We start from the raw sequence: 27,229 nt of genomic DNA, 5'->3' as shown, positions 1-27,229 counted from the left end.
ATCTCCAGTATTTGTTTATCTTATAATTAGAAGTCTTTACCTTTGACCACCTTTACCCAGTTCCTCCATCACCCACTTAAGTGCACATATCAAGTATGAGCATCTGCTAACACCATGGGTGAGGCTTTTCCTCTGGTGAGGAGGTTCGTTGATACTTAAAACAGGAGGATGTGAAAGAATATGTGAAAGAGTTCTCTAGAAGGTGTATATTGTTTTCATGCCCTTACACACGCTGCTTTTTTCTTTCTGCCTAGGGTGCCCTTATACCACTTCCTCGGTTGTTCAGGTTGTGTAATTGTTCATTGGAGACTGGTGCCTCTCCTGGACTCTGATTCTCTGCAGAGAGCATATTATTTTCTGCTTGGTTGTTGTCTCTTCCATTAGACTATAAATGTCTGAGTATAGGATTGTATTTTAATTCCTCTGTCACTGTTACAATATTATACATAGTTCATAAACAATAAACCTTTGAAATGTGATTAAATGATCTTAGGGAGTAGGGCTAGGACCTCAAACTAGCTGACTAAATGTTTCCTGAGCGTAAGTAATTGAGATCATTGATTCAGTAATTATTTTTTGATTGCCTTCAGTGTTGATTCATTTCTATTTTGGAACTTCTCAGTGGCATATTTTTATATCATTAAGAAATTCTTTAGTGACCACATTTTATACAATTTGTTGAAATATATTTTCCTTCAAAAAGCTGGCTTAATACTCATATAAGCGTGTGGGAATTTTGAAACTGGCAAGCAGGCAGTACTGCTTCTCCACTTTCTACCTAGAATAATAGGCTTTAGAAGTTCTTTGGTTTCTCTTCTTTTCTTAGGCCAACAATGTACTAAGCCTCCTAGTTTGTTTGGTAATTCAGGTTGCCTGACTTCTTTTTCTTAAGTACTCTGGTGACTCTAAAGCCTTAAATAAACTCAGAAGTTAATGTTCAACTTAAATTTCCTCTCCTCTGTATTAGTTATCAAATGCTGCATGACAAATCAGACCAGAACTTGGAGGCTTAAACAGTAGTAATCATTTATTATTGCTCATGGTTTCTGTGTATCTGGAATTCAAGAGCTTGTCTGGGTGGTTTGGCTTGAGCTTTCTTATGAGGTTATGGTCAGCAGGGGCTGCAGGCACCTGAAGGCTTGACTTGGGCTGGAGGATCCCATTCTAAGATGGTTCACTTACATGGACTCATCTAAATTAAATATATAACTTTGGTTTGTCTTGTTTGTATTCTGCATTCAGTTTATTGAGCCCAATAAATAATTATGACACTTGAATGCTTAATAATTAAAATGGGATAGAAGGCATGTGGAACTAGCCTGTAAGGTAGCTGCCTAGCATTCACACCTTTATGTGGTTCTCTCCCTGCTTCTGTATTCAATCAGGGCTGGCCTGTGTGACCAGTGGAATATGGTATGAAAGTGTGTGGATTCCAAGGCCAGGTCATAAGTGGTATTACAGCTTCTGTATTGCTCATTCTGGGGTAAGTCAGCCAGCATGATGTGAGGATACTCCGGCAGCCCTGTGGAGAGGCTCTCATGGGGAAGAATTGAGGCCTCTTCCCAGTAGCTCACACCAATTTGCCAGCCACGTGAGTGAGCCACATTGAAAGTGAATCCTCCAGGCCAACTCAAGCCTTCAGGTGCTGATGGCCCTGGCTGACATCTGACTACAATCTCATGAGACATTGTTCTCTGTCCCAGGTGTTGTAGACTGGTTGACCCTAGCAGGTACTGTTCTAGCAAATGGCTGTTGATACCCTCTGTACAGTTAGCACTGTGTAAAAGTGTTGCAGTGACTATGAAAATTAAAAAAACTTAGGGCCTAGTCTAAATTTCAGTGTTGATCCTCACAAATTAAAAAAAAATTGATTTGTCACAACTTTGTAAAAGCCTTTTTTTCTGCGCTTTACGCTTATAAGGTACAGCGATTAAGAGTTTGTTTTGCCAAGTCTCCTCGACCTTTCCTTCAAGATCAATGCATCATGTAAATAAATAATGATGATTGAACTTTCTGGATGCTGTTCCTCATGTTAGGTGCCATGTTCACTCATCTTCCTGTATTAACTAAAGGCAATGTTAACACTGTCATTTGTACTTTAAAAAAAATATATATTTGTCTTCTATGTCAAGCGCTTCACTCCCTGAAGGAAGTTTACCCTCATATATTTGAGTAAATGAAGGATTGGAATCGATTAGCTTTAAGATTTCTCTTCATGACTCAGTATCTTAAATGATACTGAAAAGGGATTTATGGTTCACTTTCACATATAATGTGATTCCTCAGAATAATCTTTTGAGATTAGTGGTTTTATCACCCTTTTAGAGATGAGAAAGCAGATGCTAAAGTGACTTGCCCAAAGTTTATAGTTAAATAATTTAAAGGTAGGGTGCAAACACCACCATACCATTACATAATTTTGTAGGGTGATCAGTCGCTGGCAAATGTGATGTTATTTTTAGTTTCACTGTGATGTGGAAACTTTAGTAGTGTGTATTATAGCACTGAAGATGGATGGAAAACCACTCTATTTGGTCTTTTTGTCTTACTGAAAGTACAGAAAGTTTCGTGGCCAAAAAAATTGAAGTATAGAACAGAAATCTATAAAATTTCATGTCTGGTTTTTGTAGTTTAGTGATACCTTTTGAATTAAGTTTTTCTTTCTTTCCTTTTCTTTATACCACTACAAATCTCTTAAAGGTCTGAAGGTCATTTATGTCTTCCTGTTCGATATACACATTCCTTCCCAGAAGCCTTACAGAAGTTCTATCGTGGTGAGTTCAGGTAGGAATTTCTTACAGTTGTTTTATAAATATCTTTATGTGCCACTAGAAGTGCTGTTGAACAGAACAAGTTAGATAATATTTGGCTTAGTGCATAGTTCTGTATTACTCTTTATGGCTACTGTTACTAGCTTAATCACACAGACCTCTAGCTTTCTTCTGCCCCAACTGGAACTATGTAGAGAAACGCTGACAAAAATCACTTGGCCTGTAGCCCAACTGCAAGTGAAGGGGTTTTCTCCATCAGTGAGAGAGGCCATGTTTCTGTTTTCTTAATGTTGTTACATGTTCTTAGCAGTTTGGTACAAGGGTAGTTATACTACTGGCTAAAACTAAGTGTTCAAATTCTCTCAGATTTTATATTTTTAATCCCCCTCTTCTATCCAGAATGGTTGAGGGTTGAATTTGCTCTACCATTCTGAGGTTCCTGGGATGTTTATTTTACATATTAAGTGTTTCTCAGGTAGGGGGATGTTTTATCATACTTCTTTCACTTAATTTGTTCAGTGGTCAGGCTATCCTGAAAAGAGAAGCATGGAGGGAGGAGCTGAGATGGGGTTGGTGATTGTAGTAAAGAGTACCAAGTTGGACGACTTTTTATTTCCTGACTTGGACTAGATTTTTACTGTTTGAGAAAGCGTTTTGTCTGCTTTTTTTTTTTTTTTTAAATGAAATTTTGATTTCTGGAATCACTCATAATGATTCTACTTTCTGATCATTTCAAAAGTTTGGCACCTCTACGAATGTCCAGTTTATAGCTACCAATTGGGAGTATATTTTTATATACTCATCTAGCAGAATCTGTCCCACTGGCTTTTTGATACATCAGTTTTTGGTTTTGAAATCAATTATACCTAATTTTTTTCCTTCTCTCAAAAATGTCTTAAGTTTTAGGTGTAATCTTAAATGTTATAAAATTTGTCATTGATTTCTTTTTTATTGTAAAAAGAATCATTATAGAACCTTAGGAGAGAGTTTTGTCTGACCATCTTAACACAATAATTGTTTTAATCTCAGAGTGGTTTTTTATTTGTTGTTTTTTGTTTTGTTTTGTTTTTGCATGTTATACTTTTGTATGAGCAAAACACAGCTTTATCTAACTCAGTACCTTAGATTTAATGGATACTTAATATGATTTGATTTTAATTTGATTTTAATTCAAGTTATGTGGGAGATTTTGTACAAATATATGAGATATTTGTATTGTTTTTGAAAAGAGAACTAAATCTCTGAATTTGTCTTTGAGGAGGAACCTTTGGGTTTTAGGTGTTTCTGGTATAATTTGTTCGTGGAATAACTAGGTTTTTAACATGAATTTCTTAATTTGGTGAAATTATAATGCCTCGTGCTAAGTTTACTTTATCTTAACATATTTGGTTTTCCTTCACTCTTCTAAGGTGGTTATGGAGGCAGCGAATCAGGTTGTACCTTGAAGGGACTGGCATAAACCCTGTTCCTGTGGACCTTCATGAGCAGCAGCTAAGTTTGAATCAACATAGCAGAGCCTTCAACATTGAAAGAGTTCATGATGAAAGTAAGTTGATTGGGAATTAGATATGTTTGGGCAATATTTAACTTCGTGTTCCTTTTGACTTCTAATTTCTAGAAGTAGTAATTTGTAATTAACTTATTTGGGGATTTTAGTACTACTGACCACCTTTAAGAAAATACAGTGAACTACTTCAGGTGTAAAATGTAATATGACTAGATACAGAAATAAGAAGTAAGTGTATTTCCAGAAGAAATGTTTTCTAGGATGGGTTTGAAAACTTGTTGATTATGAAAGAATTATAAAATGTCTAAGAGAATAGTTGATATTTAAGGAAAGATTCTTGGCATTAATCTTGAAAATGTCAAAAAAAAAAAGCAGTAGAAATAAATGACCTAATCTGTAGATTTCTTAATAATTATACATTTGTATAGTCATATTTAAATATATCTACCATATCGGCACCTGGGTGGCTCAGTCGGTTGGGCGGCTGCCTTTAACTCGGGTCATGATCTCAGGGGTCCTGGGACTGAGTCTCACATTGGGCTTCCTGCTCAGCAGAGAGCCTGCTTTTCTCTCTCCCTCTGCCTGTGCTCTGCCTATTTACATGCTCTCTTTGTCAAATAAACAAATAAAATCTTAAAATCAATTAGTCAATCTATCATAGATGTTGATTTAAACATTTTTGTTGGGAAATTTTGCATTGCAGCTTAAGATTTGTGTTTCAGACATCTCTGTAAGCTGCTAAGATAATATTAGTATAAGGTGATAATGCAGGGGTTTTTTTTTTTTTTTTTGTAATGTTAAGGTGAATTCTCAGTTTTCTGGATTGTAATTTAGCTATATTATCCTACTTTTTCCCAGTAATTTTAAGACTTTCATGCTACAGGAAGACCCCAAGAGATATACTAAATATCTGTGGACTGTATAAAAAGATACTTTTTTTTCCTCCTATGTTTCATTTCTTGGCTAAACTTACCAGGAAAAGCTACCTTTACATAGTACTTTGTCTCTTTCTTGTCTCATTATTTTCAGAGTGTTTCATGGTGATATATAGCATTATAAGTTTGGGCTATTCTTTAATTATGTGTCCATGTCATGTTTTAAAGATTTAAAAATTTTAGTTGGAAATCTTACTTTATTCCTAGCCAAAAGAATTTATTGCTATCACTGGAGATGTTCAAGATTTGGCTCTGATATTCAGTGCCTTTATAAGAAAGCTATGGATTGGTCTTCAGCGATTCATTGCTCAGATTCCTGTCTCAGATTTACTGTTTAGTTTTACAAACTAAGTTTTATGTATATATATATATATATGTGTGTGTGTGTGTGTGTGTGTGTGTGTGTATGTATATGTATATATTATACTTAATATATATATATATTTCACATAGTTATTAACTAAGTTATTAACTAAGTAAGAAACAAAATCACATAGTTATTAACTAAGTAACATCCAGGATGTTCACATCTAATTAATGGCATTTCTAGAAAAAGAGAAAATGTTCAAAAAAATAAATTTTTCAAAACATAGTCACCATTCTTTGAATTGAAAGGACCCACAAATACTTAGCATAACTAATGGTAAAAGATTTCATACCAAGGTATGTCAGAATACTAGGGATAAAATAAAGCTCCTGTAATTTCCAGAGAGGAAGTGGTGGTGGTGATTGTGGCCATTATTTTATACAGGAAGAATCCGGAATCAGTAGTTTCTGATTTCTCAGTAGTAACACTGGAAATTACTATGCTTATTGTAATATTTTTGTTAGTAACAATTATATGATATTTATGTTGTCTAGACACTACTTTAGAGGGCTTTTTTGTGAGTGTGTTTTTTGTTTTTTGATAGCTTTATTTTGTGAGAAAAAATTTAGGAAGATTTCAAGGTATATCTCATTTTTTCTATTTAAATTCTCATCACAGTGGTAGGAAACATTTATTAGGAAGCTGCCATTTGGAATTTTGGAATAGAGGAGTAGGTATGATATTAATAAATATGTCACTGTGTTTGATCCCTGATTTAGCTTTCTAATTTAGAACAAAAGATTACAGAAAAAAACACATTTTTTTTTTTAACTTTTCAGCTTAAAAATAGATACTGGACTGTATTTGTGTACAAGTTAGTGAGGAATACATTTTTATTACCTGTATACTTTCAAGGTAAGGTAGGTTTGGTTTATTATTATTTTTAAATTTTCATCACAAACCAGTAACTAGATGCGGGAGTGTTCCTCCAGTGCTACTACTGCTAAAAACGCTCTTGAGGTTTTCTATTTGAGGGAAAAAAAAATCTGATCTCTAATGTATAACCAATTTGGTTTCTAATATAGCCATGCATGTAATTGGCAGCTTAAATCCAAAGTGGCTCCTGTGGAAAGAAGTACTTGATTATTTCCATATCTGAAGCTCTCAGAGGAAAATTAAGTGTGACAACAAGAATCTTATGAGATGGATAAGTATATTTCGTCACTCTTGAAAAATTGTTTCAAGAAGAATTAAGGTTTATTTTGGAGAGAGAGGCTTCATTGGAAGTATGTTGGTGATTTTGAGGTTCCTTATGAACACTCTAAGTACGATTTAACTTCTGCGTTAGTAATGTTAAAGTATGGATTCTGTTGAAACAAAAGTATGAATATTTTAATGTTTTATAAAATCTTAAGTCTTAACATTTCTGAAATTTTAACAAGTTGTTTTTCTTTTCATTACTACAGGACCTGAGGCTTCGGGACCCCAGCTTTTGCCAGTGAGGGCACTCAATGAAGTCTTCATTGGGGAGAGTCTATCATCCAGGTACTTTTACTTTTAAACCTGTCTTCTTGAGTTTGGAATTTCATGTTTTAGTATTTTTTAGATATTTGATCTCTACACCCTAAATATTGTGAATAATTAATATGGTGTAAGTGATGGAAAATTTCATTAAATAATTCATTTCTAAAACCTTCTCACACATTTATAATACATGTTAAGAGGAAAGAAGGTTCTATGAGCAAAAAAGTTTGTGAAACCCTAGGTTAAAGTTATTCAGGTTCCATTACTTTAATCTGTCATATAGGTGCTTTATAAATGTTTAAGAGAATGGTATACTAGGCATACATTTGCAGTTGTTATAGAACTTTTATAAACAGTCCATATTAAAACTTCCCAACTACTTATCTTAATAATATCCCTTAAGGCTGATTTGCTTATTTTTTATCTAGGATCCAGTTAAGGATTATGCATTTTGTTTGGCCATCATGGCCCTTTATAATTAAGAATCGTTCCTCAGTCCCACCCCTGTTTTGTCATTTCTGATATTAATATTTTTGCATAGTCTAAGCCATTTGGCTTGAAAAATATCCCTTGTTTTAGATATGTATGATTTTTCTCTCTCTGCATGATAAGATTCAGACTAAGCACTTTTGGCAGGAATACCGCTTGGTGGTAATTATATCATATATGCAACATCATAAGCCAAGTGTATTGACAGGTAAGATTTGTAACCATTATTAGCAAAACTAAGGTTAATTAAGTTTTTCATTAGGACTATAAAATTATAGTATGATTTTATAGTCCTGTTTTGTGAAATCTGTTTTGTGGGTGTTGAATATAATTTGCCTAAAATGGTCAGCAGAATTTTTTTGTAAAAACTTTCATATGATATTAGTTACCAGTTATAAAATGACAGCCATAATGTAAAGCTAATTAAACTCTTGGTCGTCATATAGAACTTGACTTCTCATTTTTGTAGATATAAGTAAGTTAGGGGTGGAAAATTAGAGCTGAGTCTCTGTCCCACGTTGCTGCTATCAGAACCGTGTGACCCTCTGAAGGTCATGTAGTTGATTCCCTAGTTTACTGAGAGTTCCATATATTCTGAAATTCTGTTTGTTGACCTGTCTTTTCATAAGAAGTTTAATTATGATGAGAAATATTTGTCTTAATTAAAAAAGATATCCATGTTTTAGCCAATGACTCAGTACTGAAAACAGTACAATAAGGCTTGATTCAGTAGAATGCTTTGAATAATTTTTTTCAGTTGTAACTATTTTGATTAATGTAATTTTAAAATTATTGTGTATCTGCTACATGCTATATGCAAGTCACTAGGGATATAAAGAAAGATAAAGGTAGTAGTAGCATCTTATTTTTTGGGAGGGTGATAAAATACATAATTTTTAGAAGTATTTAAAAGTAAAATCCTTTGAAGGAATCAAAAATATATTCTTTAAAGTACATAAAGTATAAATACATTTAACATAATAGTAAGACTCATGCTATACATAAAATGTTTTCTTTTGCTCGGTATCAAGTTTGAAGCAATATGGAAATGAATAATGGATAATTTTGTGACAGAGAAGGCAGGAATAATTAGTGATATAATCTAATCATGGTTACTAAAATCATAAGGCAGAGAGCAACAACTTTAAATGAAATTGAAGAATGTCTACATTAAATGACAAATGAAATCTTGCCACTTTTAACAGCATGGATAGACCTAGAGGGTATTACACTAAGTGAAATAAGTCAAAGACAGTTACCATGTAATTTCACTCATTTGTGGATTTTAAGAAAATAAAACAAATAGAAGAAAGAGAAAAAAGCAGACTTAAATATAGAGAACAAATTGGTAGTTGCAGGAGGGGTCTGGGGGTTACGTTAAGAGTGTACTTACCTTGATAAGTGCTGAGGAATGTGCACAATTGTTGAGTTACTTTGTTGTATACCTGAAACTAATATAACACTATATGTTAATTAAACTTGAATAAAAAATAAAATGACAAAGGTAAAAATGTTTTGTGATTTTTATGCTGATTCTAGTGAAGCCATTTAATGGCTTATGTTAATTCTTCATGTATCTTAAAGGTTATAAACTAAGAGCTTCTACTAGTGTTGCTTTGTAATTTGTACTTACTAAAAATCAAATAACTTATAAAAGGAGGAAAACTGGGATCGATTGACAGACTTCTGGGAATTGAGTGAAGTCCCACTAAATTTGGGATTGAATGTTTTTCCTGTGGCAGCGGTGATTTGGTTGGTTTATCTCCTAAATGTCTGATGCTGCTGCTTTTGTGATGAGCCTCCCCTTGTATCCTTACTAAGATGAGGACCGCAGTGGGTTCGCTTCCGATGCTCTTGGGAAAGTTTTCACTCTAGGAGGTATTAGAACTTATTTTTAAGGAATCTGTGACCGAGACCCTTAGGCAGAAAGGCAGTGAATACTTACTGGATACTGGCTTTGCGTCCGACTTTGTGCATATTGTACATATTACATTACACGCGCATAGCAGCCCTGTGAGAAGGGTAGTTGCGTGTATCAGTGAACAAGTTGAGATTTGGAGAGTTCCCATAACTTGCACACGGTCCTATCATTAGTGAGCCTCAGAACCATCATGTATACCCAGTATTTCTGGTTCTAGATCCTGTATTGAGGCTTCACTTTGCCTTGAAAACTTAAGGGCTTTGCTTGGAAAATATGAAGTGCAGCAATATTATTCCTGCCTCATTTATAATGTTCTTAGATTTAAGAACACTTTAAAGGCCCAATTTTTTTTTTCTTTTCTATTCTAACCTAGAATGTCTTATTCTTGGGCTGTAGCAGTGGACAATTTAAGAAGAAGTATACCCACTCTAAAGGGACTGTGAGTTTTATTGCTGCCTTAAAAAAATAATTTCCCTGAAACAAAAATTCTGAGCTGACTAATCTTGATAAACCTGCATGTGAGAATGACACTAAATTTGCTCATCGTTTTGGGCTCAACACCCCTCACCTGACTATACTTTTCTTCCTCTCCACCTCTTTCTCTTCTATCCCCACTTACTTCTAATCTCATTTGTTTTTACGTGATTCTGGCATAATAGCAGCCATTTCTATAGAGTTGACTAGCTTGTCTGAATGTAGTAGGCTCCTAATATGCCTAAAATTCCTAATTTTCTAGGAAGACATAACAAAGCTATGAAATAGATTAAATGTGAATGTAAGGCCTGTTGTTTTTTATGAAGAATGGTGACTTCAGAGAAAACATGAAAAGTAGTTGTGCAGATTGAGTTTGGTAGGAGAATTGAGGATTAAAATAAGAGATAAATTATCCATTGAGTGTTAATGTTTACAGGCATGTCTAATAATTGTCATTACTGGAAAAGCTGTATTAAGAGTTTAACTTTTTTCATTTGCTGGACGAAAATAACCCAGTGTTGATCAATGACACCATTATTTAAGATAAAGTTTTACAAAATAGGCTTTTACATGTTTCAAGAGGTTTTTTTGAATAATTGCAAATTTAGATGTTCAAGTTAAAGAATAGTGTCATTTTTGCTGGTGTCAGAAAAACCCATTCGATTTCATATTTCTGAAATACTCGAAGAGATAGAAATCTTTAAAGAAATTACAGTTCTAGTTTATTCCTAGTTTTGTCCACCAATGCAGTACTGGTTGAGAATTTTCTTTAGAACTTTATCTCTCTTCGCTTACTCTGAATTCAAAAGGCATGTTAGTATATAACTTAAACCCAAGTTGAGCAGAAACTTTTGGCAGCTTGAAGGGTTAGATACAGACTTAGGGTGATCAAGGACTGGACTAGCTACCAAGAATGAAACTCACCTAAAAATGGCATTTCCTTTTTGAATTCTGAAATAAGGCTCTGTATGTGTTAGATTCTATAAAAACTGTAGAAGCTATGGTAGGTAAAAATTTACCAGGAGCCCTTGTTTAAAATGTTAAAATATTGATAGGAACCATATGGATCAGAGAGGGATGGAAATACGCAGATTTTTCTTTAACTTTTTCACTTAATTGGTATTAGTATCATGGTGTGTGTGCCTACTAAGTCAGGTATGTCTAAGTCAAGCTGGCCCACTTACATTTCATTGTTCTGGGAAAATGATGTTTGTCTTATTTACTGTGAGCCATAAGTTCAGCAAATCCAGTTTTATGTTCTCAATTCACAGGGCTTCCTACTATGAGATTTCAGTTGACGATGGTCCATGGGAAAAACAGAAGAGTTCAGGGCTCAATTTGTGTACTGGAACAGGATCAAAGGCCTGGTGAGTAACTGGGTATGTTGCTTATTGACTTTTGTGAAATATTTTAAGTAATGTAATTTACTCGAGGCTGCACATCGGTGTATCTAAAGCATCTGATACTCAAAAGGTAGCCTGGTGGTGTTATGTTGTTTGGCTCACTTTCTGCTTGACTCATCAGTTGGGTCCAGAAGTCCTGCCTTGACTTCTCAGATTAGATCTGTAGGCTGGATTTGGTCATATTTAGCCTGTTAGGTTTGTAAAGAGAAAAAAAAAAATGAGAATGTTTTGGGGGACTGTAGGTTTTTGTTTTTAATGAAAAATATTTTAAATAATAAATGAAAACCAGTACAGTAACAACAGCAAAATGTCCTGGAGGTTTGTGCAGCAAAGGCCTAACTGGAGATAACTTGAGCTCCTATATCTTCTTTACCCTCTCACCTCTCTCTGGGTAATCCCTGCTGCTTCTTGGCTATCTACATGCAGATGCCTCCCAGACATTCAACCGTAGTTCGTCTCCTGAGCACAAACTCCTATCCTAAAATTACCTGCTAGAGAGGGTAATAGACCTTCAAATTCAACACATTCAAAACTTAACATATTATCTTCAGGTTTTTATTCCTGTGATCCTTGTATTCCTAAATAGGATCACTGTTACCCTGAGTTCATGCTCTAGAGAAAAAGCATTACTCCCCCAATCCTTGCTCTTAGTTTTGAGTCTCCCTGGTCTCCCCCTTACTCATCCCAGCCTCTGAATCCTGCTTGTCACACTTCTGAAGTCCCTGCCTCTCTTTTTCAATTTCTCCTGCTATTTCTTTGGTCCAAGCCTCCTAACTTTTTAGTGAATATTCTTTGTGCCTTACCCTTTATTCTCCAGGCTGTCATCCATACTGCCAACAGAGTAGTATTTCTAAAATGTAGAAAAATTTGGCTGTATCCCTTTTGTGCTGTAAAAGTTTCATTTACTTCTGGCTGTGTTCAGATTACTCAGTCTGTATGTCAGACCCTTTAAATATGACCTAAGGAACCTTCGTAGCCTACTGCTGTCCTGCCCTCATCCGCCAGCACTCTGGGCACTCTGCAGGCTACTTGTGATGCTTGGCACAACCTGCTCGCTCGGGCTTTTTGTGTTTGCTCAGTGCAGCTTCTTCCTCCATTGAATGCCTGAAAGTTCTCCACTTCCCATCCCCCAGCTGAAAAATCCAGTCTTCAGACGTCACTCTGTAGGAAATCTCTACTAGGACCTAGTTCATCAGCATAATGAACCGTCTTTTGGTGCATCCCTTACACTTTTTCCTCCTAGCACTATTATAGCACTTACCACATTCTTCTCTGCCCAGCTGACACCCAGCCAGTTCAAGCAACAGGAGGCATTGGGAATGGTGACTTGAGGTTTTGTGTTATGTATGTGTGTGTGTATTTTTTTTCCACCTCCCTTAATTTTTTGTGTGTATAGCCTAGTACCTAATACATATTCACTCTTTTTTTTAATGACTACATGTTCACAAATACAGCAGAAAACAGTACTTATTAAACTGATTTTAAGTTTGGATAGTTTAAAATGGAGTAATGCTTTTTCAGCATTACTTTTTAAAACTTTTTATTGTGGAAAAATTTGAGTAGACCAAATAGTATAATCAATATCCATGTACCCATTAGCCAGTTTCAATAATTATTAACACATGCCAATCGTTTATTCCCCTGATGTCTCCTTTTGTCTTATATTATTTGGAGTTAATTTTCAGATACCATATTCATTCATAAGTACTTCATAACTTCACATCTTTTAAAAAGAAATCCTCATCTTTGTCAAATAAATGAACCTTTGGAAATGAGAAGTGCTATTTAAAGATTGGATAAGATCTTATTTTCCTGAGGGCTAGTGAGAACTCTATTTCTTTTTTTAAAGATTCTGTTTATTTGTCAGAGAGAGAGAGTGCGCATAAGCAGGCAGAGTGGCAGGCAGAGGTGGAGAGAGAAGCAGGCTCTCCGCCGAGCAAGGAGCCAGTTGCGGGATTTGATCCCAGGACCCCGTGATCATGACCTAAGCCAAAGGCAGTGGCTTAATTGACTGAGCCACCCAGGTGTCCCAACAACTATATTTCTAAAATGACTTTTTTTTTTTTTGTAATTTTATTTCTTTCCATGTTTCAAGATTCATTGTTTATGTACCAAACCCAGTGCTCCATGAAATACGTGCCCTCCTTAATACCCACCTCCAGGCTCACACAACCCCCCACTCCCCTCCTCGCCAAAACCCTCAGTTTGTTTCTGAGTCCACAGTCTCTCATGGTTCGTCTCCCCCTCTGATTTCCTCCAACCTAACTTCTCTCCATCTCCCCATGTCTTCCATGTTATTCCTTATGCTCCACAAGTAAGTGAAACCATATGATAATTGACTCTCTCTGCTTGAATTATTTCACTCAGCATAATCTCCTCCAGTCCCATCCATGTTGATATAAAGTTGGGTATTCATCCTTTCTGATGGAGGCATAATACTCCATTGTATATATGGACCTTATCTTCTTTATCCATTCGTCTGTTCAAGGGCATCTTGGCTCTTTCCATAGTTTGGTGACTGTGGTCATTGCTGCTATGAACATTGGGGTACAGATGGCCCTTTTCACTACATCTGTATCTTTGGGGTAAATATCTAGTAGTGCAACTGCAGGGTCATAGGGTAGCTCTATTTTTAACTTCTTAAGGAATTTCCACACTATTCTCCAAAGTAGCTGTACCAACTTGCATACCCACCAACAGTGTAAGAGGGTTCTCCTTTCCAACAGTTGTTGAATACTGTCTTGTTAATTTTGGCCATTCTAACTGGTGTAAGGTGGTATCTCAATGTGGTTTTGATTTGAATCTCCCTGATGGCTAATGATGATGAACATTTTTTCATGTGTCTGTTAGCCACTTGTATGTCTTCTTTGGAGAAGTGTCTGTTCACATCTTCTGCCCATTTTTTGACATGATTATCTGTTTTGTGTGTGTTGAGTTTGAGGTTTTCTTTATAGATCTTGGATATCAGCTCTTTGTCTATATTGTCATTTGCAAATATCTTCTCCCATTCCGTGGGTTGCCTCTTTGTTTTGTTGACTGTTTCCTTTGCTGTGCAGAAGCTTTTGATCTTGATGAAGTCCGAACAGTTCATTTTTATTTTTGTTACCTTTGCCTTTGGAGAAGTATCTTGAAAGAAGTTGCTGTGGCCCATGTCGAAGAGGTTACTGCTTATGTTCTCCTCTAGGATTTTGATAGATTCCTGCGTCACGTTGAAGTCTTTTATCCATTTCGAGTTTATCTTTGTGTATGGTGTAAGAGAATGGAAACTCAACCATTTTCTTACACCATACACAAAGATACACTCTAAAATGACTTTTTATCAATAATTGTTTGAAAAAATAAATTTAATAATCTAATTGTTATAAAATTATTGTGTAACTCTCTCATAAAATGAAAACATCACAGTTAACTGCTTTAATTTATAACATCTTTTCTGCTCACTGTGATGTGTTACTTGTTGAAAACTGTATTGAGAATCAGAAATGGTTTCTTAGATCCTTCTCCTTCTCATCTTCCGGTATTCTGATTCCTCCTCCTCACCCCCAAAGTGGGCAAAGTGGTATAATAGAAAAGAGCACTAGCCTGGAAGTTAGAGCCCGGGCTAAACCACTAACTAGCTTTGTGATCTTGTAAAAAGTTTCCTTTTCGGCAAAGTGAGGGGAAATGGAACAGATAACATAAGATTACTTTAGCTGTGAAGTGTGTAAACCTGGCGATTCACAGACCTGTACTCCTGGGGCTAATAATACATTATATGCTTATTAAAAAATTTTTAAAAATAAGATTACTTTATCTTCTGATTCTGTAGGTTCTTTGTATGGATTATAATTACAAGCTCTTAGTCATTTAGCTCCTGCTACTCTGCATACACTGTGCTAGGCGCTTTTTATACATTGACAATAGTCTTACAGAAATCCTGCAAGAAGGTAGTTGTATCCCTGTTTTATAAAGGTAGAAATTGAAGCTTTGCAAGGATAAATAATTAGGGGGAGGTCACAATTAGTGTCAGAAACTGGATACAAGCACAGATGTGTTTGACTATAAAACCAAGGCCCTTTTGACCGCCAGCTTTAAATGCAGACAGGGAGCAGTCTGTACAATTCCTGCAGTTCAAAGATGTGTCACTAGGTTTTTTGAAGAATTATCAAGGTAAACTTGCTAATTTTAGTGAAATAGTGGTTATGCTAAGGTAGGGAATCGGCTTTGGCTTTTGCTTTGGGGTGTGTGTCTATGTCTGTGTGATTTTTGATAGTTTTGGTTTTCAACTTTTTAGTAGTAAGAAGAGCATAAAGAATAAGAGCCACTAGGCTTGTAAAACAGTTCTGCCCTCCACTCCCACACACCTTACACCTGAGTCCTGTGTTGATGTTGGACATGAGTATGGTTTAAATTAGGATTTCCATCTTTTCTTTGCTGCTTGTTAAAGTCTCCTGTGGTCTCCAGTGTTGTGGTCTAGAAGTCTCTGTCCCTAACAGTATCCTGTCCCTGCCACCTCGATCACTTAGCTTCTTCTCTCTTCGGCCCTACATAGCTTGCTTGCTTCTAACATCTTCTGCCTTATTCCCTCTTATTACGGATCGTTCTTTTGCTGTGATTGCATTTCCCATTCATCTGTTGTCCTTGTTCTCTTCGTGGAGAAGAGAAGCCTGGGGGCCAGAAATGCTGAGAGAAAGGTATATGTCTATCAAACTGCCATTTCTTTCTTTCTTTTTTTTTTTTTTTTTTTTGGCTCATTTTTGTCTTTATTTTTTTAATTTTTAAAAAATATTTATTTATTTATTTTTTAAATCTCTTTTCAGTGTTCCAGAATTCATTGTTTATGCGCCACACCCAGTGCTCCATGCAATACGTGCCCTCCATAATACCCACCACCAGGCTCACCCACCCCCTCCAGCACCCTCCCCTCCAAAACCAGCAGTTTCTCAGAGTCTGCAGTCTCTCATGTTCGTCTCCCCTTCCAATTTCCCCCAACTCACTTCTCCCCACCATCTCCCCATGTCCTCTGTGTTATTCCTTATGCTCCGCAAATAAGCGAAACTGCCATTTCTAAGTTTTGTCTTGAGCTTACATATATTATTTAAATCTTCAAAAATACTTTGGAAGTAAGTGATTTTATTTTTCTTAATAGAGTATTATTAAAGTCTCAGGAGTTTCCCAAAGCCATGTGGCTAATAAATGGTGAAGACAGATTTAAGTTCTGGACTTAACTCTAAACTATAGACCTTAGGGATCACTGGAAAGAAAGGAATAGAACAACCTATTTCTTTTACTCTTTCAAATCTTGATATGGAGATAGAAGTTTTCCTATGTGACCTCTCAGTCCTTGCTTTGACTATGAAACGTGGAAATGTGTAACTTTGAATAAGATAATTATTGTAACTGAGAACCCCCCCAATCTCAGTGACTTAACAAAATAGAAGTTTATATCTTATTCTTAGAAAGTCCAGGTGGGTCTTTAGTTGGGAGGTGGATCTGTAAGTGGTGACTCAGGGATCCAGGCTCCTTCCATCATGTGGCTCAACCGTCTTTTAAACATGACTGCTTAAGTCCCCTCTACTTACACATATCAAGCCAGAGAAGGAGAAAAAACATGGAGGATCACCTATGGGAGGCTTACGGGACACAGGCTTAGACATGTTGGGCATGACTTCCGTTCTCATTCCTGTAGCTAGAACTCTGTCACATGGTTTTATGACAAGAAAGAATGGAGAAGATGGCCTGACTATGCTCACGTGCACACACACACCCACACACAGTATGTGCGCATGCACGCACACAGCAAGTGGGGATTAGCTATCCCATTTTGCATTTCTAAAAATTCCTCCACAGGACAGAGGAGGTAAGGGTTATGTTGCATAGCAGATTGTCTCTGAATTGTCTCATGGTCATCTCTGTCCTTTTCCTAGTGTGGAATTAGCTACATTCACTGGGAGAAGTACTACAGAGTTCGACCACATGCATTTCTGTTAGTTTTTAGGACTGTTGCCAGTCCCCCTCCTCCATACATTCTGTCATGGCCAATTTAAGGATGAATGTTCTTAAGTGAGGAGAGAAAGCTTTACTGGCTTAAGAAGATAAGAGATTCAATTTGTCTTTCACTTGGATTGTCTTTAATGGAAGTTGTGTGTGATTTGGGAACGCTTAGAATGTTGAAGGTTGTAGACCTAAGAAAAAAGTCACGATGAGCTAGCTAAAACCTCCTTAAGCATATAGTTTGTCTTTGATGTAGAATATAAACCACTCCTAAAGGGAGAGTGAACTAGCTGAGATCCAGTTGGCAACCATAGGAAATTCCTCTTAATTTAACCCCTATTCAGAGGACTTAGTTTGGGTTGTCTTGTGGTATCCTGAATAAGTCTTAGTTCTAGGACTGTTAGATCAAGTCATATGAGACTTTTGTTCTCTTAAGTCTTAACGTCAATATTTTAATTCAGTGGAACCCTAATAAATATAGCTCATTTTATTGGACTTCTTAATTTAAAATAGAGTTCTAAAACAGTATCTTTCAATAATGTGAATATTCAGAAGAATTAGGATATAACTCGTATATCTTTTTCATTTGATATTTTCATTCAGTATTGAGTTCTTGCCATGAGCTAGGTGGTGCCACAGATGCCTGGCCCTGTAGTGTGTGGCAGTAATTCTAATGAGATAGGTATGGCAAACCTCATACTAAACAATGAGTCAGGATACTTAAAGTATTTTGCTTCATGGCACATAGTAAGTATGAGCAAAGGTACAGAGGCAAGAATGGGCTTGGTGTGGTTGCAGTAGGAAATTGGAGTAGATAATGGTGAAAAATAGAATAGGCAATGGCTAGATCTGATATTTTTTTTTTTTTAGCATAGGTATGTGGACTGTGAGTGACCCTAAATTTTTAATATAAAAATTTGTGTATCTGCATTGTTAAGAGAATGCCCACAATGTTACCACATTTCTCAAAATGTGAAGGGTATAGAGTTAGAAGGGTATACAGAGTATCTGTTACTTGCCCTCCTCAAAAAAGGTTAAGAATCACTGAATTACATTGAGAGTGTGTGGGTCATTGAGTTATCTACTGAAGCTATGTGAGAAGAGTTGTGAGGCTGCAGCAGAATTCTAAATCACTGGAAAGAATGAAAAAAAAACAAAAGACAAAAACAAAAACCTTCCATAACCATCTTTGTAGACCCAAGGACAGAGCTACTTTTAAAAGTGATTCATGGGGGCGCCTGGGTGGCTCATTTGGTTAAGAGGCTGCCTTTGGCTCAGGTCATGATCCCAGGGTCCTGGGATGGAGCCCTACATTGGGCTCCCTGCTCAGCAGGGAGCCTGCTTCTTCCTCTCCCTCTGCCTGCTGCTCCCCCTGCTTGTGCTCTCTATCTCTCCCTCTCACTGTCAAATAAACAAATAAATCTTTAAGAAAAAAAAAGTGAATTCATGTTTGTGTTAATATTTGTTCTTAAGTGGTTAAGCAAGGCATCACACAGTAGTAAAAATTTCTCATCTTTTCTGTTTTGTAATTTAAAGAGATATTTGCACATTAAAAATGTTAAATAGTATAAAAGGGTATCAAATGAAAAGCTAGTCTTTCATTTCATATCTCTAGTACTAATCTCCAGACACAACCATCCCATATATATGTGTGTGTGTGTGTGTGTGTATAAATTTTGTTGTATATGATACTTCCCTGTTTATTTATATATACTATATAATGCCTTTGGCTTTTAACTTAACATATCCATTATCTGTCAGCACATTCAGTTCTATTTTATCCTTTTTAATATCTACATAGTAACATTTAATCTGTTTCCTATGGATATGAGTTGTTTTGCTATTATAAACAATGCTTCAGTAAATAATCTTGTACATGTCTTTGTGTATTATAGATGCAAGTATATTTTAGGATAAATTAGTAGATTGAAGAATATATTCATTTTAAAATTTTAATAACACAGAATTGCCCTCCAACTGCAACTTCCATAAACCCATCAGTATATGAGAATGTTTTTCTGATATCTCTGCCAATATATTATCATTCTTTAATTTGTATTTCCTTAGTAGGAATAAAATTGAACACTTTTTCATATAGGGCTGTAACTGTTTGTCTGTGTACTTTGCCCACTTTTTAAAACTGGGTGAAGTGGCTATTATCTTTTGGCTGTTTTTTTTTTCCCTTGATAATTCTAAGAGTTTTTTATATATTAAGTAGATAATTTCTTTTTCATTTTTAGTATGTTTATAGAATTAAAGAACTTATGCTTGTTTCTAGGTCATTCAATATTAACAGGGTTGCAACTCAGGCTGTGGAAGATGTTTTAAATATTGGTGAGTACCATAATAGCTCTTATGTTATAATTATATGCTATATAATATATATATCTATTATTATATGTTAGCTGTTATGACACACAATATTTAATCAAGGTATTTATTTCCCCCTTTCCTTTTTCAACAGCAAAACGACAAGGCAATTTAAGTCTTCCATTGAACAGAGAATTGGTAGAGAAAGGTCAGTGACTAATGATCATAATTACTAACAGTTTCATTTAAGTTCTGCATCGATCTTGAGGATGTTATTGTGAAGTTAACTTGTCTAATTAGCATAGTACTTTTTTGACTCAGTCTCTTGATATATCCCCTTACATATATTTAAGCAATAAAAAGTTTAGAGCTGGACTTTTTATATATTATATTTTTGTGAACTATGAAATATATAACCCATGTGTCTTGACATGTAATGTAGTTTGACATGTAGTGTAGTTAACACTACAACCATGTCCTGGAGGATAGGAAAATATGGAAAAATATAGATCAGCAAATGGGAAATGTTTACCTAAACTCAGTATGCCATTAATATTGTGAACGAAATGAAATTCCCTGAGCTGTGAATGCTTTATCTTCACATTCACTAAAATGTTCTCCTTAACTTTTGACTACCTACTCCTGCCAGTTGCTTCAGGGTTCCCTTGAGAGAACTAGCCCTGTTGGGAAAGAATACTACTGATCAGGGAGTTTGACCACCTGGGGTCCAATCCCAGACCAGTCACTCACTGAAAATATGAGCAAGACTGATTCCATTCCTCTGCTTCCTGGACTGTAAGATGAAGAAGTGGAAGTAGATTGGTAATGAATGCATAGGGATTCTTCAACTTTATTCTTAAAATTATTTTCCTATATATTTAAATTCTTCAATTAGAAAACACGCTCCTTTGATTTGCATATGAAATTAACTCACTAAAGTCCCATCTCGTCTATTAGGAACATTTTTGTACAGACTTCCCACTAAAGCTCTCCTTTCTATTTCTAACTGAAGAGTATCCTGAGATTTAAAGGTCAATTATATTTTTAAAAACTCCAAACTTTTTCATAGTGAATCTACTTACATATGTAATAGTGTCAGTTCATTTATGTGAATATTTTGGATTTCCAGGTAAGACTTCCTTTGTTGAGGAAGATGCTTGGCCTGTAATAGTTTGAAAGAACAGGACTAAATCACTGAAGTCCATTTCACCTCTCTAAAGTGGACTTTCTCCCTACTGGAGACTAAAAAGATTAACATTAAATATGTGTCAAAGAAAGGAAAATTAGGCATTTATAGTAATGATTCATTATATAATTTAACTTAAAACATAAGTAAAACAACTGAAACCTATCAGGCATGTAAATTTAAGGGTATATGTAAAATACAGTGATTTTTGTTTTTTTTCCTGCTCTATTGAGTGAATGTTACTCCTTTGAAAATTTGTTCTTTAGAAGCAATAGTGAAAGCAAGTGGTGCAGTCACTATTACAGACATTTCTGGAATTAACTTCTTTCAGAGCTAGCACTTTTTTTTTTTTTTTTCCTAAAGTTCTTTCTGTGCCTAACATGGGGCTTGACCTTACACCCCCAAGATCAGGAATTGCATGCTCTAGTGACTGGAGCCAGCTAGGCTCCCCTGGAGCTAGGACACTGTGTGTGTCTCTCTGTGTGTGTGTGTGTGTGTGTGTGTGTGTCCACAGAAGCACATTTTTATTTTTGACTTTTTTTTTTCAAAGAGCCAAATAATTTAAGTGAAATTTTGGTAAATAAGCTAGATAGACTGACAGTCTTACAATTTGTTTTAATGTGGTGTTCAAGTAAACATTCTTACAAGCCTGATTTCTTTGTACAGTTGTTTTTAACCAATTTGTGCTTTGCCTATCAACTTTGATGTGCCCCTTGGTTATGAAAATCAGGTCTCAAAGATTTCTAAAAATATCTTGAGTAATCGCAGTTTCATTAGAGAAAGCATATTTTGCCTGTTATTGTTTAAGACTGCATTTTACATCAAGACGATTAACTTATGAACACTTTGACATGGTATTTTGGAATGGAACTTGGCAAAGTGACTGTTGGAGCCCAAGTTCCATTTGAGTGCCTCAAGCTAGTTCCTTCTGTTTAATTACTGGTTTTGTAGCCCACCCCGGTATATCTATTTCTGCTATATTGTGGTTGATACAGGCTTTGATGGCCTAATCTTGGAACCTAATCCTCATTTATAAGGTGGGTTTTTTTGTTTCATTTTGTTTTGTTTTAATGGAATGTATTGTGAGTTCCAAGAAACTCTGTGGTGAACAGACCTTGGGAACAGAGTTGCTTTTAAGTTGGGAAGAGGATGGCATTCATTTTTCATTTTGCACTTCTCAGAAGTGACCATCTTTCATTGACTGCGCTATTACATTTTTTTCTTCATAGTAACAAATGAATATAATGAATCGCTGCTCTTCAGTCCAGAAGAACCAAAAATACTTTTCAGTATTCGAGAACCAATAGCAAACAGAGTTTTCTCCAGCAGTCGTCAGCGCTGCTTCTCCTCAAAGTAAGCTTCCAAAGGATGACTTGTGACTGTGCGTTCACTTCTTGTAATTATAAAGGACTCTTGGTTTTAAAGTATTCAGTTTGATGAAATCCACTCATTCAAACTTAATCTGGTAGGAAAAGTATAGAACTTGTGGAACTAATGAGGTGTCATGCTATATACCCTGGTGAGAATGGTATTTTCCTTTCTAACATACTGTACCATTTTAGAGAAACTGTAAGTAAATAGAAGGAGCATAAATATTTAATTGGGTGATGTGGATTTGTTTTAATATATTAAGACATACAAGATCAAATCACTTTTTCTGGAAAGCAACTTTTTTTTTTATATGCTATGGGATAAAAAGCAAGATAAACATTCATATAAAACCTCAGTTGTGTAGCAATAAACTTTTAGAGTAGGACTCATTTCTGTCACCTTTTCCCTAAAACTAACCCCTCCCTATTCCACATCTAGCAGATTTGATTTTTTTTGAAGGATGGATATAAAAAAATACTTAATTTATTTTGTAAAGGTTGTCCAATTTTCTGAACAAAAAAACTAAATGTCATCTGTCTCTTGGCAGGCAAAGAATGGTTTAAGTTTGAATTGCTGCTTATACAGTGTACATACTCTTTTTAAAAAAAATACTGTTGTTTTTTTCTAGGAAAAACAAGGAAACTCATTTTATTCCTTTGAGAGTTAATTTTGATTAGTCAATAAATCTGTACTCAGTTTAGGTGATACTACAAAGACATTTAAATTTTTGCTCATATAAACAGAATAAGCTTCATGATTTTAGCAGTTGGACAGTATTTTTTAAACATGTCATATAAAGCACTTATCAACAAAAGATTGGCAAATTGAACTATATTAGAATTAAGAACTTCTGTTAATCAAGACAACATTAAGGGGAAAAAAAAGGCAAGCCACAGAGTGAGATATTTGCAGTACCTGTATCCAGCAATGGACTTATATCCAGAGTATTGTAAAAATTCCTACAACTCAACAAGAAAAGGCAGCTCAGTAGAAAAATTGCCAAAGTTCTGGAAAAGCATTTTACAGAAGAAGGTATCCGAATGGTTACGTGTATGAAAAACATCCTTGAACTTACTATTCATGTGGGAAATGCAAATTAAAACTTCCTATTCTGATACCATACACACTCAACAGAAGGGCTGAGATGCTAGTTGCTATAAGGTGGGAGTAACTGTAACTTAGGTATTGTTAGGAATAGTTTGGAGAGTTGCTTGGCAGTTACTTACCAAAGCTGAGTATAGCACACGCATTGACCCCGCAATCCCACTCTTAGGTGTCCCTCCACCAGAGCTGTAGATCCACAAATGTCTGCAACAAAAGATGCTCAAGAATATACACAGCAGGGCACCTGGGTGGCCCAGTCAGTTAAGAGGCTGCCTTCAGCTCAGGTCATGATCCCAGGGTCCTGGGATCGAGCCCCACATTGGGCTCCCTGCTCAGAGGGCAGCCTGCTTCTCCCTCTGCCTGTTGCTCCCCCTGCTTGTGTTTCCTCTCTCTCTCTCTGTCAAATAAATAAGTAAAATCTTAAAAATAATAATAAAATATTATGAATATACACAGCAGCACCGCTTCCAGTAGTAAAAACTCAGGTGTTGGTGAATAGAAGAGAGCCATAAATTTTGGTATTTTCATACAATGGAAGTATTTTCATATAGCAATGAAATGAACACACCCATACTACTGGTAATAACCATGGATAAGTTTCACAAGCATACTATTAAGGAAAAGAAAGCTAGACACAAGCAGACCTATTGTATTCTTCCATTTATATAAAGTTTTAAGAACAAACAGCTATGACTGTGATGGTGACTGACATTAGAATAGTGCACGTGTAGCAAGGAGTGGGCTCAGGACAGTGAGGAGGGGGCTTCTGGGGAACCGGGGCACACTTGAGTCCTGATTTGGGTGAGGAATGACTATACAAATGTGTTCATTGAGCTGTACACTACAAATTTGTGCCTCTTCATGTGTTAAACTATGAAAACAGTTACATTCTTGCTCAATATTAGCACTTGTAATAGCTCAACATTTTTTTGTATGAAAAAAGCCTGTGAGTTCTATCAAGTCTGGACTTGTTCTCTCATAGCTGTCTGGGTGAATGGAGCTATCCTGAATATTAGATTTTAGTAATGTATCCATACATATTACTCTCTCAAACCAAAGGAAACTTGATTTTGAAAATCAAGGCCAAATGATCTACCAGTATCAAAAATTATTAAGAGTTTTAAAGAAACCATAATTAAAGGTTAAGAAAACAATATTTAATGAGATGTTTCTTTCTTCTCAGGGTGTGTGTTCGTTCTCGTTGTTGGGATGCCTGCATGGTTGTAGATGGAGGTACTTCTTTTGAGTTTAATGATGGAGCAATTGCTTCAATGATGATCAATAAAGAAGATGAGCTTCGAACTGTGCTTCTAGAACAATGAAAGATTTCCTCAGATGACAAATTTTGATTACTGGGAAAATGCTTTCACAGCGAAACAGACTACCATATTTTGGTTATTCTTGAGACTGGTTGGCCCTGGGCTTCAAAGGTGACCAAGAAAGTGAGATTTGCATTATTCTTCTTTTGAATTTGGATAGAAAAGTTTGTTCACTGTGTTAGAAAATGGATGGACTAAACAGATTAGAATTGATACCAGTGAAATTTCTATATTGCTTATAGTTGGTATCCAAGAGTACGGATACCTTTTGAGAGAGGGTAGGCTCAAATAAAGGATTAAATGTTTAGGATTTGAAATTTCACTGTACAAGTTTTTTTTTTTTCCCCTTCCCTTTCTAACTGCGGAATTGGTCAGACCAAACACATATCATTTGATTAGTGTATATTTTTTATAGTACCTAAAATCAAGATTTTTAAAAATTTTTGATGGAGAATTTTGATAAATCCTGACATTGACCTAATTGAAGTAGGTAAATGTGTTTTTTATATGTGCTTAGAATTTTCTAATTTCAGAGTAAAATATTATTACAGCTCTACTGATTTAAGAAGTTCAAACAATCATTTTTTAAATTATCGATGTTTTCATTTAATAATTGACTTTCAGGTTAATTTTGAGAGTGGTGGGTGAAAAAGTACATCTGGATAAATCACGATACTGTTAAAAATGTATTATCCAATAGCTATTTTAAGTCCTAGACTTTTTTTTTTTTAATGCTTTTGAATCTTAATAGAGTTCTTCCGTATTTAAAACTCTAACATGGAATCAAAGACTAAAAAGATGAGCTAATTAGACATATTAGTAGTTTGGTAAAACCTTTAAAAAATATTTTCATCTAATATTAGAAGTGTCAGAAAATGGGATTCTTCAGTAAATATGCAAAACACAAGTTTTGGAACTGCCTTACTTTTAATATCATGGTAGTTTTTAACCTAGCCTCGTATTCCATGTTTCACAAATTAGCTTTGTGAAAGATAAAATTTTACGGCTTCCATTCCCCTCCCCCCCCCCCATAAGAGTTCCTTTAGTTTGAGAAGAAATTATCTAATTCTTGATCTACTTATAAGCAATCCTAGGATTCTTACAAAAAGCATCTATTGCTGCATCATGAGACAAATTTATTCAGAGTTGTATCTTTTTTTCATTTGCTGTTAAGAAGTTATATTCAACATTGAAATATTTATTGAACACATACCTTGTGTCATGTACTGTGTCAGATGCTGGGTATACACTGATGAATGAAAGAGTCTATCCTAATAGAACTTGAGTCTTGTGAGCTCAAATTCTGTGAAAGCTAGGATGTATAATCAAATTGAGTGCTATTAGCTTTGCCAACATTTAACATGTTCTTGTCAAATTTTTAAATAAATCTTACACAAAGGTAACCTAGGTTTTGACGTATATCCAGAACAAGAATCTGTTTTTCTTTTCTAAGAGTATCTGCATAGACAGAGCAGTGTTTACATGATGCATAAAAACAAAAAATCAGTGTTTTCCTAGAGCTGGATCTAGTTTCTGGCTTGATTTAAAATGATTAACTGAAGAGAACATTTTATGGTATGGGATTTCAGTTCTTTATAAAAATTTTTCTAAGAGGTTTAAATACCTTCTTGACAAAAATTCCAGCTCCATCTTTATATCCAGCAAATCTGATTGTCCAAAATGGTACCGTAGGTCTGTTAATATGTAACATACTAATAGGCAAGCTACTCTGTAAAACTGTTCATCAGTCATGTTTTAAAGGTATAAAAAATAATTTGCTTCCTTTGCACTGTAACTTCTAACATTTCTGCTATGGGGTGGGGATTTATTTGGAAGAGAGAAGAGGCAAAGGATATTACAATAGAAGAAATGTTTTTATGAATGAGTTAACCTTTTAATGGCAACTGTATGTGAATAAACATAATTAAACTGGTATTATCTTTGTTTTTTAAACTACATTTCTTACTCTTACAGCATCATTAGAAAGCCAGATTCTTCCAAAATGTTATGTTTCAGACCTTTTCCAGTGCTGTGCCCTGTTGGTTTCATTGACTACTAATATTTCACACAGAACTAGGGCTTATTATATAAGCAAAGGGTAAAGTACCTACTATTTTTGATGTTTCACAGGTATTTATATTCATAGCCCTAGTAAATCAAATATTAAATGTTTTACTAGCCTTCAAATAAAGAATTTCCATTCATTATACTTTTAAGTATCAAAATAAACTACGTATAAAACCATTAGAACCAGTTAATACAAATTTTGTATCAAAGAGTTGCTTGATGCACATGGAACATTCTCAACAAAATTCAAAAAGATCAAAATCCTACCACGCATCTTTTCTAACCACAAGTCAGTGAAATTACAAATCAACCACAAGAAAAAAATCTGGAAAGACCATAAATACATGGAGTTTAAATAACATGCCACTAAACAAATAACATGCCACTAAACAATGAATGAATCAACCAAAAAATCTTTGGGATGCAGCAAACAATTCTAAGGGAAGTTTCTAGCAAGAAAAAACAAGAAAAAGCTCAAACAACACCCCAAACCAGCACAAGGAAGGAGATAATAAAATCAGAGCAGAAATAAATGCTAAAGAAGTTAAAAAAAAAAAAAAAGATACCA

The 27,229-nt window shown here is 35.3% G+C and overlaps 1 protein-coding gene across 3 annotated transcripts in view; it reads left to right on the top strand.

The window, feature by feature from the left end:
* NADK2 (NAD kinase 2, mitochondrial) overlaps positions 1–26,525 on the top strand; it is a 43,601-nt gene extending 17,076 nt beyond the window's left edge. For 2 of the 3 annotated variants that reach the window (XM_032851332.1, XM_032851334.1), the window contains exons 5-13: positions 2,701–2,784; positions 4,181–4,317; positions 6,987–7,065; positions 9,828–9,893; positions 11,200–11,295; positions 19,583–19,638; positions 19,769–19,822; positions 22,030–22,153; positions 24,459–26,525. In XM_032851332.1, the coding sequence (XP_032707223.1) occupies positions 2,701–2,784; positions 4,181–4,317; positions 6,987–7,065; positions 9,828–9,893; positions 11,200–11,295; positions 19,583–19,638; positions 19,769–19,822; positions 22,030–22,153; positions 24,459–24,597 (835 nt within the window). In that variant the 3' untranslated portion in view covers positions 24,598–26,525. The remainder of the gene's footprint in view (positions 1–2,700; positions 2,785–4,180; positions 4,318–6,986; positions 7,066–9,827; positions 9,894–11,199; positions 11,296–19,582; positions 19,639–19,768; positions 19,823–22,029; positions 22,154–24,458) is intronic. The other variant, XM_032851333.1, reaches the window with a different exon arrangement.
* The last annotated feature ends 704 nt before the right edge of the window (positions 26,526–27,229 follow it).

This window comes from Lontra canadensis, unplaced genomic scaffold (assembly GCF_010015895.1).
Source record: "Lontra canadensis isolate GAN:19392208 unplaced genomic scaffold, GSC_riverotter_1.0 scaffold5, whole genome shotgun sequence".
Lineage (NCBI taxonomy): Eukaryota > Metazoa > Chordata > Mammalia > Carnivora > Mustelidae > Lontra > Lontra canadensis.
The sequence above is the reverse complement of the archived record's forward strand: the minus strand, read 5'-3'. Positions and strand labels throughout refer to the sequence as shown.